Source organism: Oncorhynchus gorbuscha, linkage group LG01 (genome assembly GCF_021184085.1).
Source record: "Oncorhynchus gorbuscha isolate QuinsamMale2020 ecotype Even-year linkage group LG01, OgorEven_v1.0, whole genome shotgun sequence".
Classification (NCBI taxonomy): Eukaryota; Metazoa; Chordata; class Actinopteri; order Salmoniformes; family Salmonidae; genus Oncorhynchus; species Oncorhynchus gorbuscha.
Window position 1 is genome coordinate 109,927,273 of NC_060173.1, and position 20,033 is coordinate 109,947,305.

The following is a 20,033-nucleotide window of genomic DNA, read 5'->3' on the forward strand; positions in this document are numbered from 1 at the left end:
TCATGCATTGAATCTTCTCCTCAATGACATCATGGCACTGAAAACAATGGATACACTCTACAAGAGAGCCAAGGAAATGGTTAGGTGTGTGAAGGGTCATCAAGTTATAGCAGCAATCTACCTCACCAAGCAAAGTGAGAAGAATAAAAGCACCACATTGAAGCTGCCCAGCACCGGTGGTGTTGTCATGTTTGACAGTCTCTTGGAGGGGAAGGAGTCTCTCCAAGAAATGGCCATATCACAGTCTGCCAATATGGACAGCCCCATCAAGAGGATTCTCCTGGATGATGTATTTTCGGAGAGAGTGGTAAGCAGCCTGAAAATCCTGAAACCTATAGAAATAGCCATTTTACGGATTGGGAGAGGCCATCCTGTCTGATGTTCAGAATCTGCTTGCAGATGTAAGAAATTTGTACTTCCCTGCCCACTTCACTGTTGCTCCAAGCGGAAGAAACTGCAGTTCTGAAATACATTAAAAAGCGTGAAAACTTCTGCCTGAAGCCCATACACGCCGCAGCGTGTTGGACCCCAAGTATGCTGGCAAGATCATCCTGTCTGGTGCAGAGATCAACAGGCCTATGGTGTCATCACTACCGTGTCTCGCCACCTTGGCCAGGATGAGGACAAGGTTCTTGGCAGTCTGGCGAAGTACACTTCCAAGCAAGAGCTTTGGGATGGAGATGCAATATGGCAGTCGTGCCAACATATCTCATCAGCCAAGGGACTTTGTGGATCTTTGGTGCTTCCCCTGATGCCTTCATCCTCCAAATCCCACCAACATCAGCCACCTCAGAGCGCAACTGGTCCTTGTTTGGGAACACACACTCCAAAGCACGCAACAGGCTGACCAATACAAGAATTGAAAAATTGGTGGTCATCTGGACAAATTTGAGTCTTTTTGAGCCTGTCAACGAGACATCCTCAACAAGGTTGGAAAGTAACAGTGACGATGAGGCCTCAGAGTCTGATGTTCAAGAGGTGAACATTGAGGAGGTCCAGGGAGAAGACATGGAAGCCTGAGAGGAAGACAACCAAAGCTTTAGTTTCTAGACTATAATTTTACAGATGTATGTTGAAAACATTTTGCAATTGATCATTGGGGATCATTCAATGTTCCCTTTCTTTTGTTGTTCAGTGAAATCATCCCATGTGAAGAGTCAACTCATTTAATTAAAGTTAATTTCGTAACTAAATAATATTTTTGTTATTGGAAGGATTTAATCATTTGCAATTATGTCTACTAGGTAAAAGGTTTATGTTTCTGTCTCCATAAGATATGGTAAATTTATCCAATGCAAAAAACATCTACATTTAAATGGTGTTAATATTAATTTGTACATATTTCCGTTAATTCCCATATATTCCCGTTAATTCCCACGGAAAGTTTCCACCTCTGAATATTCCCCAAAATGTGCAACTCTAGTTGTTCATTTATTTCAGAAAGCGATAAAATGCCCTCTATGAGATGCTTACCAGTTCTGCTGGTGTCAACATTATTTTTGGCCAACAGTGAGGTAGGGGGATTAGTATGTCTCTACTAGCTAACAATAGGAGAAGTGTGTGTGTTGGTTCTTCTATCCTTATGGGGACCTACAATTCCCAAACGTCCCTACAAGGATAGTAAAACAAGGAAAAGTCTCCCTTGTGGGGACATTTCCCAGATACCCTTGAGTACAACGGTTATTTTAAGCTTAGGGGTTAGGTTTAGGGTTACAATTGGGGTTAGAATTAGGGTAAGGGTTTAGTGGTTAGGTTTAGTTTTTTTGGTTACAGTTTAGGTTTAGGGTTAAGTTTATTGGTTATGGAAAATATGATTTGAAATGGAAATACATTTTAGGTCCCCATGAGGATAGAAGAACAAAACAGTGTAGCTAATGGAGGCGTGGCACAAAGCCAAAACAAACATACTACACAGCAACATAGTGGCTCAATGTTCTATAGTTGTCTCATCTACAGGGAGGCCTCCACAACAGCCTAAACAAGTCAGTGTTCTACAGGGAGGCCTCCACAACAGCCTCAACAAGTCAGTGTTCTACAAGGAGGCCTCCACAACAGCCTCAACAAGTCAGTGTTCTACAGGGAGGCCTCCACAACAGCCTCAACAAGTCAGTGTTCTACAGGTTAGGCCTCCCCAACAGCCTCAACAAGTCAGTGTTCTACAGGGAGGCCTCCACAACAGCCTCAACAAGTCAGTGTTCTACAGGTTAGGCCTCCCCAACAGCCTAAACAAGTCAGTGTTCTACAGGGAGGCCTCCACAACAGCCTCAACAAGTCAGTGTTCTACAAGGAGGACTCCACAACAGCCTCAACAAGTCAGTGTTCTACAGGGAGGCCTCCACAACAGCCTCAACAAGTCAGTGTTCTACAAGGAGGACTCCACAACAAGTCAGTGTTCTACAGGGAGGCCTCCACAACAGCCTCAACAAGTCAGTGTTCTACAGGTTAGGCCTCCCCAACAGCCTCAACAAGTCAGTGTTCTACAGGGAGGCCTCCACAACAGCCTCAACAAGTCAGTGTTCTACAGGTTAGGCCTCCCCAACAGCCTAAACAAGTCAGTGTTCTACAGGGAGGCCTCCACAACAGCCTCAACAAGTCAGTGTTCTACAAGGAGGACTCCACAACAGCCTCAACAAGTCAGTGTTCTACAGGGAGGCCTCCACAACAGCCTCAACAAGTCAGTGTTCTACAAGGAGGACTCCACAACAGCCTCAACAAGTCAGTGTTCTACAAGGCAGCCTCAACAAGTCAGTGTTCTACAAGGAGGACTCCACAACAGCCTCAACAAGTCAGTGTTCTACAGGGAGGCCTCCACAACAGCCTCAACAAGTCAGTGTTCTACAAGGAGGACTCCACAACAGCCTCAACAAGTTAGTGTTCTCAGCTGAACTCTGGCTACAATAGAAGTGCACGAGGATCAGTTTATTCTAAAAGTACCCTAAGTGGTTGTCAGACCAAAGACAGATTTGAACAAACTTGTAAAGGAATAATGTACCTGAGTGTGCTACAGTTGTTTATGTGGTAAAATAAAATGTACTTTTAACTAAAAAAAATGATTTAGAAATCTACATTGTCTCTTAGGTTGCCCAGCCTAATCTGGGGAATGCGTTTTTAGTTTGAGACAAGAAACCATTCTAATAAACAGAGTAACATGGATGGTGATATCATGGTGATACCAGCCTTCATAGCCAGTCTTTCTCTTTCAGACAGGCAGCAGCCGTCATTCTGTCAGTGGTGGGATTCAGCTGATCAGGCTGCAGCCCCCTGGGGGTTTCCTTGCTCAGGAGAGATGCCCTTCAGGCTGGCTGCAGGAGACCTTGAAGTGGGGTGTACATATGGCATGGGTGGTGGTGTGGAGCCGGAGCAGAGGAAGTAGATCAATCCATTTTCAGCCGTGACTAAGAGAGCTGAGGTGGAAGGAATGTTCAGAGTTCACCTCAGGACACACAGAGAAAAAGAGATGATGGAGAGAGGATATTGTGAAATGAAGGAGCTCTCGGTTTGTGTGTGCAGCCTATCCTTCAGTCTTTCAGTAGTGTACCAAGATATCCTTCAGTCTTTCAGTAGTGTACCAAGATATCCTTCAGTCTTTCAGTAGTGTACCAAGATATCCTTCAGTCTTTCAGTAGTTTACCAAGATATCCTTCAGTCTTTCAGTAGTGTACCAAGATATCCTTCAGTCTTTCAGTAGTGTACCAAGATATCCTTCAGTCTTTCAGTAGTGTACCAAGATATCCTTCAGTCTTTCAGTAGTGTACCAAGATATCCTTCAGTCTTTCTGTAGTGTACCAAGATATCCTTCAGTCTTTCAGTAGTGTACCAAGATATCCTTCAGTCTTTCAGTAGTGTACCAAGATATCCTTCAGTCTTTCTGTAGTGTACCAAGATATCCTTCAGTCTTTCAGTAGTGTACCAAGATATCCTTCAGTCTTTCAGTAGTTTACCAAGATATCCTTCAGTCTTTCAGCAGTGTACCAAGATATCCTTCAGTCTTTCAGTAGTGTACCAAGATATCCTTCAGTCTTTCTGTAGTGTACCAAGCTCCCTAGTGGCTAGTGTACCAAGCTCCCTAGTGGCTTGGTACACTGCATCTTAGTGCAAGAGGTGTCACTACAGTCCCTGGTTCAAATCCAGGCTGTATTACATCCAGGCTTTATCACATCCGGCTGTGATTTGGAATCCCTAGGGCAGTGCACAATGGGCCCAGTGTCATCCGGGTTTAGCTGTCATTGTAAATAAGAATTTGTTCTTAACTGACTTGCCTAGTTAAATAAAGGTTAAATTTTAAAAAGTATTTCGGTAATGTCTATTCTTCAGTAGTGTACCAAGCTATCTTTCTGTAGTGTAGTAGACTATCCTTCAGTTTTTCTGTAGTGTAGTAGGCGATCCTTTAGTACGGTGTTTCAGTAGCCACTGTTGCAGTTTGAGTGTGTCCGGTCCACTATGTGGCTGAATAAGTCCATGGTTTCAATGTCTTTTGATATGATTGTAGTTGAGGGTGTAGCCTACACATTTTTGGATGTATTCTCGGCCTGTTGAAAATACTCTTTTCATTTCATGATCCCCAACCACTTTGAGCAGACAAAAGCATGCCAATGGCATTACAATGTACTCAGTGCAACTTGATTCCCTTTGAATCAGAGTGAAGGGTCTTTGGGTTCGGCCAGACCCTGAGAGAAAGAGGGAGAGATGAGAGGTGAGGTAAACCTAGTTTGTTCTAACTCTAACAATGACTACCCTGATGTCCGTGCACGAGGCCCTGTGATGCACTGCAACCAAAGATGGAAAAAATGGGTCTGAATACTGGCTTTTGTCTCCGCAGGCATTTTTTAAAAGTGAGGTCAGTCTTGCTCTATTTCTGGGAAGTTATTGCTTGGGTCTAATGCCGGGAATTGAGTTATGGCTGAATTCCCTGCAGGCAATTCAATAGGGAAGAGGAAAAAAACAATGCCTATTATCATCAGCAATTGGGAAAACCTGTAATGGGAAAGTCACAAAGTATGGAAGAAACAGCTCTGGGAGAAATGGTGTGGTTTCTGTGGTTGTTGAACTTGACCAACAGCTGTTAGCCCCTACTGTTCACTAAGCTAAAGTCTACCAGAACATTGGGTTGGATCTCTGGGATTAAATTGGTCTGTTGTATTGAAATGAATTTAAACCATATCAGGTTCCCCTTATCATGTTTTTTTCATCTAGTTGGTGTGAATATGATTTCTGTCCCCTGAGAATTCATCATCATCCGTGTTTAACATTTAGCGCCGGCTGTCGGCCGTAATCAGCCGTAATCAGCCGTAATCAGCCGGTTACAGAATCATTTTCAGCCGGCTACATTTTCCACTCCACAGTAACTAGGCTAATTATTTTATTTAAAAGTTTAAATTCACTAGTCCGTCGAGCCCACTTCCCGCTAGAATGACTGATCTGCATCTGCTAGCAATCCCATTGATAGGAGAGGCGCCTGCCTGTCAGTCACAAAGTGAGCGATGGACCGTAAAGGAAATCGCACTACAAACTATCACCCTCAGGCACTAAAGGAAATCATGAATGTCATGGATATATTGGAATTAGTGGATATATAGAGACTTAAATACCCTGACCTAGTGAGATATACATGGCGGAGGCTTAATCAAGCTAGTCATCTTGATGACATAAGAAAGTAATTCTCTCTGGCACCAAAAGTTTTAAAAGTGTTGATAGGGGACAGAATGCGGTCGTACCATCATGTAATTGATATATTATTCTTACAGAATTTCCACGTGGGCGAGGATACTCAAAATTTTATCAAAGCCTACTGGATGATACATGTTTTTTTAACTAGGACAGAATCATTTCCAACTGACATTTTCCGACATAACATAGGTACAGCATATCCCGTTATTGTATGGGACACTTTTAAATGTGCCTTTAGCAGCCATGCCATTCAGTACTCCTCTATAAAACAAAGGCAATTTAGGTCAAGAGTCCATATTAACAAAATAAAGTGGGACAGTGTTCTAGGACTAATAGTACAGATAGATAGCAATAAAAACTGTACCATAGAGGCACAGAATAAGTTTGAGGAAAAAAGAAAGGAACTTATTCAAGAAAGATCCAGTGTAATATATTATAAAAAATAAAGCGAACTGGATGGAATATGGGGGAAAATGCACCAAATTATTTTTCAATCTTCAACACAGACATGCTACCAAAATATGTATTGAAACTTGTCACAAATGATGGAGTCACTCAATATTTTGAAAGAGGAAGTAAAGTACTTTAAGAATATGTTTTCGTTTCAGTGTCCTCTTATCTCCACTAACCGGACCTAATTGTATGAATTTGTTTTCCTATTAATAATGTCAAATTAAAATCTGTACAGACAGACTCATGTGAAGGCCAAATTACAGAGGAGGACCTTCTTGATGCAATTAAAGCCTTTAAGTCCGGGAAAACTCATGGACTGGATGGCATACCAGTGGAGGAATACCAAACTTTTTTTTATATACTCAGAGGACCATTATTAGCACGTTTTAACCACTCCTATATAAATGGTAGATTATCGGACACGCAACAAGAAGGTCTGATATCATCATTACTGAAACGGGATCCAAGTGGTATATATAAAGATCCAGTCCATTTAAAAAAATTGGAGGCCTCTTACACTTCAGTGCTGTGATGCAAAAATCCTAGCAAAATGCTTGGCGCATAGAATTAAAAAGATTGTCAGATATTATTCATCCTAATCAGACAGGTTTTTTTTACATGGACGATACATTGTAAGTAATATAAGACAAGTACTGGAAACAATAGAATACCATGAAATATTGGGGAAACCAGGCCTGGTGTAAGGGTTTTCCTGTGGTGAAGGAGAAGCGGACCAAAATGCAGCATGGTGGTTATTCATGTTCTTTAATAAAGGAACTAGACATGAAATAACTAACAAAACAATAAATGTGTGAAAACCTAAACAGTCCTATCTGGTGCAAACACAGAGACAGGAACAATCACCCACAAACACACAGTGAAACCCAGGCTACCTAAGTATGATTCTCAATCAGAGACAACTAATGACATCTGCCTCTGATTGAGAACCATACTAGGCCGAAACATAGAAATACCCAAAACCTAGAAAAACAAACATAGACTGCCCACCCAACTCACGCCCTGCCCAGACTAAATAAATACACAACAAAGGAAATAAAGGTCAGAACGTGACACCTGGTTTTCATAGCTGATTTTGAAAAGGCTTTTGTTAAAGTACGACTGGAGTTTATATATACATGCCTGGAATATTTAAACTTTGGAGAATCTCTATAAAATGGGTTAAAGTTATGTATCGTAACCCTAGGTGTAAATAAGGGCTACATCTCAGAAAGTTTTAAACTGTCAAGATGAGTAAAACAAGGTTGTCCACTATCGGCATATCTATTTATTATTACCATCGAAATGTTAGCTGTTAAAATTAGATCCAACAATAATATTAAGGGATTAGAAATCCGTGGCTTAAAAACAAATGTGTTGTTGTACGCTGATGATTCATGTTTTCTTTTAAAACCACAATTTGAATCCCTCTACAGCCTCAAAGAGGATCTAGATACTTTTTCTAACCTCTCTGGATTAAAACCAAATGATGATAAGTGTACTATATTATATATTGTATCACAAAAAAAGACAACTTTTACATTGCCGTGTAGTTTACCAATAAAATGGTCTGACGGGGATATGGACATATTCGGTATACATGTCCTGAAAGAAAGAACTTATCTCTTTTTTATAGAAAGTTAGCAAAAATAGATAAGATCTTGCTACCATGGACAGGAAAATACCTGTCTATTTGTGGAAAAATCACCTGATTTAACTCTTTAGTCATATCACAGTTTACCTATTTGCTAATGGTGTTGCCTTATAATTTATACAACGAAAGCATTAGACCTCTCACTAAAGGCATCAGTCATACAAAAGTAAGAATGTCTCACCCCATGTTCAAGAATGGCCTTTTTCCCTTTTTTCAGATTACAACGGCTCACTTTCAGCTATTTGAAAACGTAATAATCTCCAAAATATCATCATTTTTTAAACAAGCCTTAGAAATTTTAATCCACCTGAAAAGACGGAACAAATAATACAACAAATGTTGTGGTTAAACTGAAATATACTAATTAATAAAAAAACAAACATATTTTCAGATAAAATAACATGTGGTCAAGCTGCTCCCACAACAGCTCAATTGGGTTGAGATCCGGTGACTGTGAAGGCTACTCCATTATAGACAGAATACCAGCTGACTGCTTCTCCCCTAAATAGTACTAGCATAGTTTGGAGCTGTGCTTTGGGTCATTGTCCTGTTGTAGGAGGAAATAGGCTCCAATTAAGCGCCGTCCATAGGGTATGGCATAGTGTTGCAAAATGGAGTGATTGCCTTCCTTCTCCAAGATTCCTTTTACCCTGTACAAATCTCCCACTTTACCACCACCAAAGCACCCCCAGACCATCACATTGCCTCCACCAGGCTTGACAGATAGTGTCAAGCACTCCTCCAGCATATTTTCATTTCTTCTGCATCTCACGAATGTTCTTCTTCGTGATCCAACACCTCAAGATTGGTCTGTCCAGTGTCTGTATTATTTTGCCCATCTTAATCTTTTCATTTTATTGACCAGTAGAAGGTATGGCATTTTCTTTGCAACTCTGCCTAGAAGGCCAGCATCCCGGAGTCGCCTCTTCACTGTTGACGTTGAGACTGGTGATTTGCGGGTACTATTTAATGAAGCTGCCAGTTGAGGACTAGTGAGGCATCTGTTTCTCAAACTAGACACTAATGTACTTGTTGTCTTGCTCAGTTCTGCACCGGGGCCTCCCACTCCTCTTTCTATTTTGGTTATAGCCAGTTTACGCGGTTCTCTGAAGGGTGTAGTACACAGCGTTGTACAAGACCTTCAGTTTCTTTGCAATTTCTCGCATGGAATAGCCTTAATTTCTCAGAACAAGAATAGACTGACGAGTTTCAGAAGAAAGGTCTTTGTTTCTGATCATTTTGAGCCAGTACTTGAACCCACAAATGCTGATGCTCCAGATACTCAACTAGTCTAAAGAAGCCTGTTGTATTACCTCTCAACAGTTTTCAGCTGTGCTAACATACTGTAAGTGCAATTCCTCAACAATATCTTAAGATTTCATGATTTTCTTACAGACTTCTTAAATTTCTTCTTACAAACTTCTTAAATATCTTCTTAAGATGGTTGTCACTAGGCAGCCAATTTAGCTAGCTATCTAGCTATTAATGGCAATCATGTTAGCATATTTCATGCTGAGATTATTGTTCAAAAACATGTTCTTGGGTTTCAAATAATCAATACTAAAAATGTCAGATTAAACTTGTGAGTGAATTAAATGTTAAATTGCTTTTATTAGCTTATTCTCTCACTGCGCTGAGTTTAAGACAAGGGTACAGCTATCTTGGAATTAAGAACATTTCCAAGGACAAATCCAAGAGCTTTATTTTATTTTTGCTTAAGGAGAAACATAAGAAATAACACTAACGTTTCCAAAAACCTTTGTGAGGAATAGCAACTTTGCTGAACTTTCTTCATAAGTCAATAGTGAAGGAAAAAAAATTGCCTTGAGAATACATTTATTCTTAAGAAGGTTTTGTGAATTTTGGCCCTGGACTAGAGTTTACTAGGCTGGTTAACTGGGTAGCTAATGCTGGCTAGCTAGCTAGCACAGAGTTTGTAACATGCTAACAATAGCATGCTAACGATAGCTAGCTAATGACCACATAGAACAATGACGGTTAGTTGTAAAAAAATATATTTATAATAACGATACTCCATAATCGTAGGTTCCCAAAATCAAGCAAATGGTACTGAACTCATGACAAAATAATGTTTTGAAATTATAGTGGATTTTTATATATATTTTTTGCTTAGTGACATTGTGAATATCATATTTTGGGCTTTTATGTATCTTGTCTGGTTTTGGCATGATAAAATGACTGAAGTCCCAAATTCTCACAAGATACTGTGAGAATTTGCAGACTCACGGATATGGAGCCTCAGACATAAAATATCCAGTCACGGATTAGGAGCCACTCCCTTCCCAAAAACCTTCTCAATTATATGTTAACTAGCCTATGCTTACCTGGCAGAATGATATTATAATTATTTTGAATCAATCCAGTGGATATTTGTTTTGCAAGCTCTACCATCACGTATGCTACATAAACACAGCTAAACAACAGGCTCTTGCTAGGTGTGCAATTAAATTAAAGAATAGCTACATCCAAAAATCTAAATTTCCCAGACTTCAAAAGTGGTCTCCTGATGTCGGTTAAGTATTGTTGTGAACTTAGAACATCCAATGTAGTTGTTTTTATATTTAAAAAGTGTGATTTTGAGAGTAAAAACCTGGGAAAAACGAAACTTTAATAATGTGGACTATTAATGTAATTTTTCTGTTTGAATAAAATACATAATTTGAAGAACAAACATCATTGTGGCAACTCATATCTTGCTGTAAAACTGTAAATAAAACCAATCCCAAGACAGGTTAAATGTTAAAAAAGGTATAATATTCTCTTAGATAAATGTCCTGATCATATAGGCATATCTAAAACAACTAACACTATTTTTTTAAATTGTAAAGTCACACGTAAATTCACATCTTTCTCAATAAACTCATTAAAGTATTCAATCATATCGCTGTGTATTGCTGATAGTCAAGTCATTAGAATGTACCAGAGGACACCAAAATAGTGCTCTTTTGGCAAAGAAATAACGAACCCATACCCTCATCCAAACCCTCATCCATATCGACGGAGCCGTGGTGGAGCTTCAAGTTACTCGGTGTCCACATAACTGAGGACTTAACCTGGTCCTCTCCCACCAGCACAGTTGTGAAGACGGTACTCTTCCCCCTCAGGAGGCTGACATGATTTGGCTCCTCAGATCCTCAGGAACTTTTACAGTTGCACCATCGAGAGCATACTGACTGGTTGTATCACCGTCTGCACCGACCTCGACCGGAAGGCCCTTCACAGGGTGGTGTGGATGCCCCAGCGCATCACTGGGGAACAGCTCCCAGCAAACCAGGACGTACATCCCAGGCGGCTTTTGATAAAGGCCCGAAAAATGTCCAAAGACTCCAGCTACCCAAGACATGGACTGTTCTCCATGCTCCCGTCCGGGAGCCGGAACCATTCATCAAGGCTCAGACCAACAGACTCCTAAACAGCTTCTGTCCCATGGCCATAAGATTGTTAAATAGCTAACAGGTACTGCTCTCCCTCTCCTACAAACTGCCCATACGGACTCTATGCCCATTCACCGGTCTCTACACACACACACACACACACACACACACACACACACACACACACACACACACACACACACACACACACACACACACACACACACACACACACACACACACACACACACACACACACACACACACACTTCTCATACACACACTCACATACACCCTCACTCATACACTCTCACTCATACACTCATTACTGACCACACACACACTTACACCACCTCACATCTACGCTGCTGTTATACTGATTGATGATTAGATGTATTAATAGCATTACACTGCTGTTATACTGATTGATGATTAGATGTATTAATAGCATTACACTGCTGTTCATGGATTATTGTTTGCCATTACCATTAGTAGCTAATATGTATCCTACTACCGGTCACCATTACTCATATTTTTATGTATAAACACACCTCAACCACTCCAGTACCCCTGCACATTGAAAAAAGTACTGACGCGGACCTGTATATACTTGTATTCTTGTGTTTCTTCAGCTTATAGCGTACTTGTGCTTTTTTTATTTTAATGATCTTTTCTATGATTATTTTATAGTTATTACTATCACTGCAGTGTAGGGAAAGAGCTCTCAAGGTTAACATTTTCACTGTTTTACAGCTGTTGTATCCTGTGCATGTTGCTATTAAACTTCAACTTCAAACTTTGGAACAGATGCCATTTAAACAATGCCCTTGAGATAAATAGCAGCTGCCAGTCCCCCAACCCTTAACCCACATTTGAAAAAGTGAAATGGTGTATTGAAGTCGTGCACTTTAGTTCAGAAATGAGCCCGGGTTCTGTTCTTGCTCCAGCGGGTGCGAGGGGAGTTAGAGCCTCCGGACTACAGTCCCAGCAAGCTTGGCTTAAGCCTGAGCACGTGTCTCTGATTTGCAGTTAATGGCATGTGTCTGCAAGAGACTCATAAACTTGACTTTGGCCTTCAACAAGAGTTTGTCCCAAGACATTATCACCAAGTTGCCTGTGAAGTGAAATACCACAGGGAGCAAAACAAAAACAAAGACCTCCGATAGCCTCCGTTGTGCCTGAAAGTACTCGGTTTTGACAGTGAACATTTACAAAGGAGCATTGTGTTTATTCTATAGATGTGAACGTTTACAGACATTATTTGTTGACATTAACAGATGTCCATTTTCTTTCCATATTTTTTCACTATACAGGCTTTTTGTATTGCAAAAAGTTTAGTCTTGGAGAAACTGTAGAGAGGAGTGATGCCAGCAGCCGGACTGTAGTGCTTTGCTCCTCAAAGCAGGAAATCCCTCTGGCCTCAGATGCTACGACTGCCTCCACTGATTCCTATCTCCTTTGGCTAATAATGTACATGATAAAAAATGCAATAAATATACACTGCTCAAAAAAATAATTGGAACACTAAAATAACACATCCTAGATCTGAATGAATGAAATATTCTTATTAAATACTTTTTTCTTTGCATAGTTGAATGTGCTGACAACAAAATCACACAAAAATGATCAATGGAAATCAAATTTATCAACACATGGAGGTCTGGATTTGGAGTCACACTCAAAATTAAAGTGGAAAACCACACTACAGGCTGATCCAACTTTGATGTAATGTCCTTAAAACAAGTCAAAATGAGGCTCAGTAGTGTGTGTGGCCTCCACGTGCCTGTATGACCTCCCTACAACGCCTGGGCATGCTCCTGATGAGGTGGCGGATGGTCTCCTGAGGGATCTCCTCCCAGACCTGGACTAAAGCATCCGCCAACTCCTGGACAGTCTGTAGTGCAACGTGGCGTTGGTGGATGGAGCGAGACATGATGTCCCAGATGTGCTCAATTGGATTCAGGTCTGGGGAACGGGCGGGCCAGTCCATAGCATCAATCCCTTCCTCTTGCAGGAACTGCTGACACACTCCAGCCACATGAGGTCTAGCATTGTCTTGTATTAGGAGGAACCCAGGGCCAACCGCACCAGCATATGGTCTCACAAGGGGTCTGAGGATCTCATCTCGGTACCTAATGGCAGTCAGGCTACCTCTGGCGAGCACATGGAGGGCTGTGCGTCCCCCCAAAGAAATGCCACCCCACACCATGACACACCATGCCACCCCACAAGTTCTCCACAGCATCTCCAGACTGTCACGTCTGTCACATGTGCTCAGTGTGAACCTGCTTTCATCTGTGAAGAGCACAGGGCGCCAGTGGTGAATTTGCCAATCTTGGTGTTCTCTGGCAAATGCCAAATGTCCCGCACAGTGTTGGGCTATAAGCACAACCCCCACCTGTGGACGTCGGGCCCTCATACCACCCTCATGGAGTCTATTTCTGACCGTTTCAGCAGACACATGCACATTTGTGGCCTGCTGAAGGTCATTTTGCAGGGCTCTGGCAGTGCTCCTCCTGCTCCTCCTTGCACAAAGGCGGAGGTAGCGGTCCTGCTGCTGGGTTGTTGCCCTCCTACGGCCTCCTCCACGTCTCTTGATGTACTGGCCTGTCTCCTGGTAGCGCCTCCATGCTCTGGCAGACACACACCAAACCTTCTTGCCACATCTCGCATTGATGTGCCATCCTGGATGAGCTGCACTACCTGAGCCACTTGTGTGGGTTGTAGACTCCATCTCATGCTACATGCTAACTTTATTGTCAATCAGTGTTGCTTCCTAAGTGGACAGTATGATTTCACAGAAGTGTGATTGACTTGGAGTTACATTGTGTTGTTTAAGTGTTCCCTTTATTTTTTTGAGCAGTGTATAATGATTCACCTAGAAAACAGTGTGCTTCACTGTGTTTATTAGTCATGTTTACGAGTTGCCTCGTCTTTCCTGCGTTCAAGCTGGAGTTTCAGTACTGTAAGCGGTGCACCACTATTGCTCACTGGGTTTCGAAACTATTCATGTTTTTACTAGCGTGTGTCATAAACCCAACTCAGAGGAAGCCATGCTCATGCAGGGCCTGCTAGCCAGGGTGACTGAAGTGATTCAGCCTGGGTTCAAATCTAATTTTATTAGTCACATGTGCCAAATTCAACCGTGAAATGCTTATTTACAAGCCCTTAACCAACAATGCAATTTAAAAAATTGAGAAGTAAATATTCCAGGTGGCCATTTGTTCTGCAGTCTTCTGGATTGGGGGTAGAAGCTGTTAAGGAGCCTTTTGGACCTAGACTTGGCACTCCGGTACCACTTGCCGTGTGGTAGCAGAAAAAGCAGTCTATGACTTGGGTTACTGGAGTCTGTAGCATGGTTTTAAAAACTTCCTGTTTCCCTTTGCTTCTTTCAGTGTTAGGAAATTCTTCCATTGTTACATGATTCACGCTTCTTATTTCAGTGGATGTCACTCTTGCCAGGCGTTACAAGCATTACAAGCTTATGAAATTGAGCTATAATAGCATTAGGTCACAGACCCACATTGTGGCTAAGCTGTCTAAAGTTATGATGTGTCCAGTCTTTGTTGCTGTTGTGTTGTCATCAAATCAAATGTATTTATATAGCCCTTCTTACATCAGCTGATATCTCAAAGTGCTGTACAGAAACCCAGCCTAAAACCCCAAACAGCAAGCAATGCAGGTGTAGAAGCACGGTGGCTAGGAAAAACTCTCTAGAAAGGCCAAAACCTAGGTAGAAACCTAGAGAGGAACCAGGCTATGAGAGGTGGCCAGTCCTCTTCTGGCTGTGCCGGGTGGAGATTATAACAGAACATGGTCAAGATGTTCAAATGTTCATAAATGACCAGCATGGTCAAATAATAATCACAGTAGTTGTCGAGGGTGCAACAAGTCAGCACCTCAGGAGTAAATGTCAGTTGGCTTTTCATAGCCGATCATTAAGAGTATCTCTACCGCTCCAGCTGTCTCTAGAGAGTTGAAAACAGCAGGTCTGGGACAGTTAGCACGTCCGGTGAACAGGTCAGGGTTCCATAGGCGCAGGCAGAACAGTTGAAACTGGAACAGCAGCGTGGCCAGGTGGACTGGGGACAGCAAGGAGTCATCATGTCAGGTAGTCCTGAGGCATGGTCCTAGGGCTCAGGTCCTCCGAGAGAGAGAAAGAAAGAAAGAGAGAAAGAGAGAATTAGAGAGAGCATACTTAAATTCACACAGGACACCAGATAAGACAGGAAAAGTACTCCAGATATAACAGACTGACCCTAGCCCCCAACACATAAACTAGTGAAGCATAAATACTGGAGGCTGAGACATGAGGGGTCAGGAGACACTGTGGCCCCATCCGATGATACCCCCGGACAGGGCCAAACAGGCAGGATATAACCCCACCCACTTTTCCAAAGCACAGCCCCCACACCACTGGAGGGATATCTTCAACCACCAACTTACAATCCTGAGACAAGGCCGAGTATAGCCCACAAAGATCTCCGCCACGGCACAACCCAAGGGGGAGCGCCAACCCAGACAGGAAGAACACGTCAGTGACTCAACCCACTCAAGTGAAGTACCCCTCCTAGGGACGGCATGGAAGACCGCCAGTAAGCCAGTGACTCAGCCCCCTGTAATAGGATTAGAGGCAGAGAATCCCAGTGGAGAGAGGGGAACCGGCCAGGCAGAGACAGCAAGGGTGGTTCGGTGCTCCAGAGCCTTTCTGTTCACCTTCACACTCCTGGGCCAGACTACACTCAATCATATGACCCACTGAAGAGAGGAGTCTTCAGTAAAGACTTAAAGGTTGAGACTGAGTCTGCATCTCTCACATGGGTAGGCAGACCATTCCATAAAAATGGAGCTCTATAGGAGAAAGCCCTGCCTCCAGCTGTTTGCTTAGAAATTCTAGGGACAATTAGGAGTGCTGCGTCTTGTGACCATAGCGTTCGTGTAGGTATATACGGCAGGACCAAATCGGAAAGATAGGTAGGAGCAAGCCCATGTAAGGCTTTGTAGGTTAGCATTAAAACATTGAAATCGCTCTGGATAAGAGCGTCTGCTAAATGACTTAAATGTAAATGAAATCAGCCCTTGCCTTAACAGGAAGCCAGTGTAGGGAGGCTAGCACTGGAGTAGTATGATACTTTGTTTGTTGTTCTAGTCAGGATTCTAACAGCCGTATTTGGCACTAACTGAAGTTTATTTAGTGCTTTATCCGGGTAGCCGGAAAGTAGAGCAGTAGTCTAACCTAGAAGTAACAAAAGCAGGGATACATTTTTCTGCATCATTTTTGGACAGAAAGATTCTGATTTTTGCAATGTTACGTAGATGGAAAAAAGCTGTCCTTGAAACAGTCTTGATATGTTCGTCAAAAAAGGGTCTCGAGTAACGCCGAGGTTCTTCACAGTTTTATTTGAGACGACTGTACAACCATCAAGATTAATTGTCAGTTTCAACAGAATATCTCTTTGTTTCCTGGGACCAAGAACAAGCATCTCTGTTTTGACCGAGTTTAAAAGTAGAAAGTTTGCAGCCATCCACTTCCTTATGTCTGAAACACAAGCTTCTAGCGAGGGCAATTTTGGGGCTTCACCATGTTTCATTGAAATGTACAGCTGTGTGTCATCTGCATAGCAGTGAAAGTTAACATTATGTTTTCTAATGACATCCGCAATAGGTAAAATATATAGTGAAAACAATAGTGGTCCGAAAACGGAACCCTGAGGAACACCGACATTTACGATTGATTTGTCAGAGGACAAACCATTCACAGAGACAAACTGATATCTTTCCGACAGAAGGTCTAAACCAGGCCAGAACTTGTCCGTGTAGACCAATTTGGGTTTCCAATCTATCTAAAAGAATGTGGTGATTGATGGTATCAGAAGCAGCACTAAGGTCTAGGATAGAGGTCGACCGATTATGATTTTTCAGCGCCGATACCCATACCGATTATTTGAGGGCCAAAAAAATTAGATACCGATTAATTGGCCGATTGTTTAAAAAAAATGTGATAATGACAATTACAACAATACTGAATTAACACTTATTTTAACATAATATAATACATCAATAAAATCAATTTAGCCTCAAGTAAATAATGAAACATGGTCAATTTGGTTTAAATAATGCAAAAACAAAGTGTTGGAGAAGAAAGTAAAAGTGCAATATGTTCTATGTAAGAAAGCTAACGTTTCAGTTTCTTGCTTAGAACATGAGAACATATGAAAGCTGGTGGTTCCTTTTAACATGAGTCTTCAATATTCCCAGGTAAGAAGTTTTAGGTTGTAGTTATTATAGAATTATAGGACAATTTCCCTCTATACCATTTGTATTTCATATACCTTTGACTATTGGATGTTCTTATATGCACTTTAGTATTGCCAGTGTAACAGTATAGCTTCCATCCCTCTCCTCGCTCCTCCCTGGGCTCAAACCAGCAACACAATGACAATTAGCGAGCGCTAACTAGCTAGCCATTTCACTTCGGTTACACGAGCCTCATCTCGGGAGTTGATAGGCTTGAAGTCATAAACAGCGCAATTCTTGATGCACAACGAAGAGCTGCTGGCAAAACGCAGGAAAGTGCTGTTTGAATGAATGTTTACGCGCCTGCTTCTGCCTTCCACCGCTCAGTCAGATACTTAGATACTTGTATGCTTTTATGCTCAGTCAGATTATATGCAACGCACGACATTCTAGATAATATCTAGTAATATCATCAACCATGTGTAGTTAAATAGTGATTATGATTGATTGTTTTTTATAAGATAAGTTTAATGCTAGCTAGCAACTTACCTTGGCTTACTGCATTCACGTAACAGGCAGTCTCCTTGTGGAGTGCAACGAGAGAGAGGCAGGTCGTTATTGCATTGGACTAGTTAACTGTAAATTTGCAAGATTGAATCCCCCGAGCTGACAAGGTGAAAATCTGTTGTTCTGCCCCTGAACGAGGCAGTTAACGGACCGTTCCTCGGCCTGTCATTGAAAATAAGAATGTGTTCTTAACTGACTTGCCTAGTAAAATAAAGGTATACATTTTTTTTTTATCCGATTAATCGGTCGACCTCTAGTCTAGGAGCCGAGGACAGATGCATAGCCTCGGTCTGACGCCATTAAAAGGTCATTTACCACCTTCACAAGAGCAGTCTCAGTGCTATGATGGGATCTAAAACCAGACTGAAGCATTTCGTATACATTGTTTGACTTCAGGAAGACAGTGAGTTGCTGCGCAACAGCTTTTTCTAACATTTTTGAGAGGAATGGAAGATTCGATATAGGCCGATAGTTTTTTATATTATCTGGGTCAAGGTTTGGCTTTTTAAGAGAGGCTTTATTCCTGCCACTTTCAGTGAGTTTGGTACACATCCAGTGGATAGAGAGCCGTTTATTATGTTCAACATAGGAGGGCCAAGCACAGGAAGCAGCTCTTTCAGTAGTTTAGTTGGAATAGGGTCCAGTATGCAGCTTCAAGGGTTAGAGGCCATGATTATTTTCATCATTGTGTCAAGAGATATAGTACTAGAACACTTGAGTGTCTCTCTTGATCCTAGGTCCTGGCAGAGTTGTGCAGACTCAGGACAACTGAGCTTTGAAGGAATATGCAGATGTAAAGAGGAGTCCATAATTTGCTTTCTAATAATCATTATCTTTTCCTCAAAAAGTATGCCAGTATGTCATCCAGTAAAGTCATCCACAGATTGTTTACCTGTAATGCTGGTATACACATTCATTTTACAACAAGGTACATCATCTCTCAACAATAATGATCACAATCAGATTTCCTTCTACAGAGACCACTGTAGTAATTTAGAATCAGCACAATAAGTACCTATTGTCTAACTAACCATAATGATCTTGTCTCCTTTCCCTCAGCAAGAAATCTCCTGCTCCAGATGTGGTCAAGTCGAACCCATCCAAACGCCACCGGGATCGGCTGAATGGGGAGCTGGACAGGCTGACAGGCCTCCTACCATTCCCTGAGGATGTGCGCTCTCGCCTGGACAAACTCTCTGTGCTCCGCATCAGCGTCGGCTACCTGAAGGTGAAGAGCTTCTTCAAAAGTGAGTTTCATATCAAGTACCAGTCAATTACCTAATTAAACTCTCTAGGGTACGTGGGATGGTAGCGTCCCACCTCGTCAACAGCCAGTGAAACTATAGGGCGCCAAATTCAAAACAACTGAAATCCCATAATTAAAATTCCTCAAACATACATGTATTTTACACCATTTTAAAGATACACATGTTGTAAATCCAGCCACAGTGTCCGATTTTAAAAAGGCTTCACGACGAAAGCAAACCAAACAATTATGTTAGGTCAGAGCCAAGTCACAGAAAAACACAGCCATTTTTCCAGCCAAAGAGAGGAGTCACAAAAAGCAGAAATATAGATAAAATGAATCACTAACCTTTGATGATCTTCATCAGATGACACTCATAAGACTTCATGTTACACATTACATGTATGTTTTGTTCGGTAAATTCATATTTATATAAAAAAAATCTGAGTTTACATTGGCGCGTTATGTTAAGTAGTTCCAAAACATCTGGTGATTTTGCAGAGAGCCACATCAATTTACAGAAATACTAATAATAAACATTGCTAAAAGATACAACTGTCTCCTTAATGCAACCTCTATGTCAGATTTTCTAAAAACTTTATGGAAAAATCACACCAAGCAATAATCTGAGTACGGCGCTCAGAGACCAAAACAACCCAAACAGATATCCGCCATGTTGTGTAGTCAACAGAAGTCAGAAATAGCATTATAAATATTCACTTACCTTTGATGATCTTCATCAGAATGCACTCCCAGGAATCCCAGTTCCACAATAAATGTTTGTTTTGTTCGATAATGTCCATCATTTATGTCCAAA

At 41.6% G+C, this 20,033-nt stretch overlaps 1 protein-coding gene across 1 annotated transcript in view; it reads left to right on the plus strand.

Annotated features, from left to right (window-relative positions):
- The window catches only part of LOC124011141 (aryl hydrocarbon receptor-like), a 96,640-nt gene that overhangs the window by 13,620 nt on the left and 62,987 nt on the right, over window positions 1-20,033 (plus strand). The window contains exon 2 of the mRNA XM_046327941.1: window positions 19,030-19,217. Within this exon, the coding sequence (XP_046183897.1) occupies window positions 19,030-19,217 (188 nt within the window). The remainder of the gene's footprint in view (window positions 1-19,029; window positions 19,218-20,033) is intronic.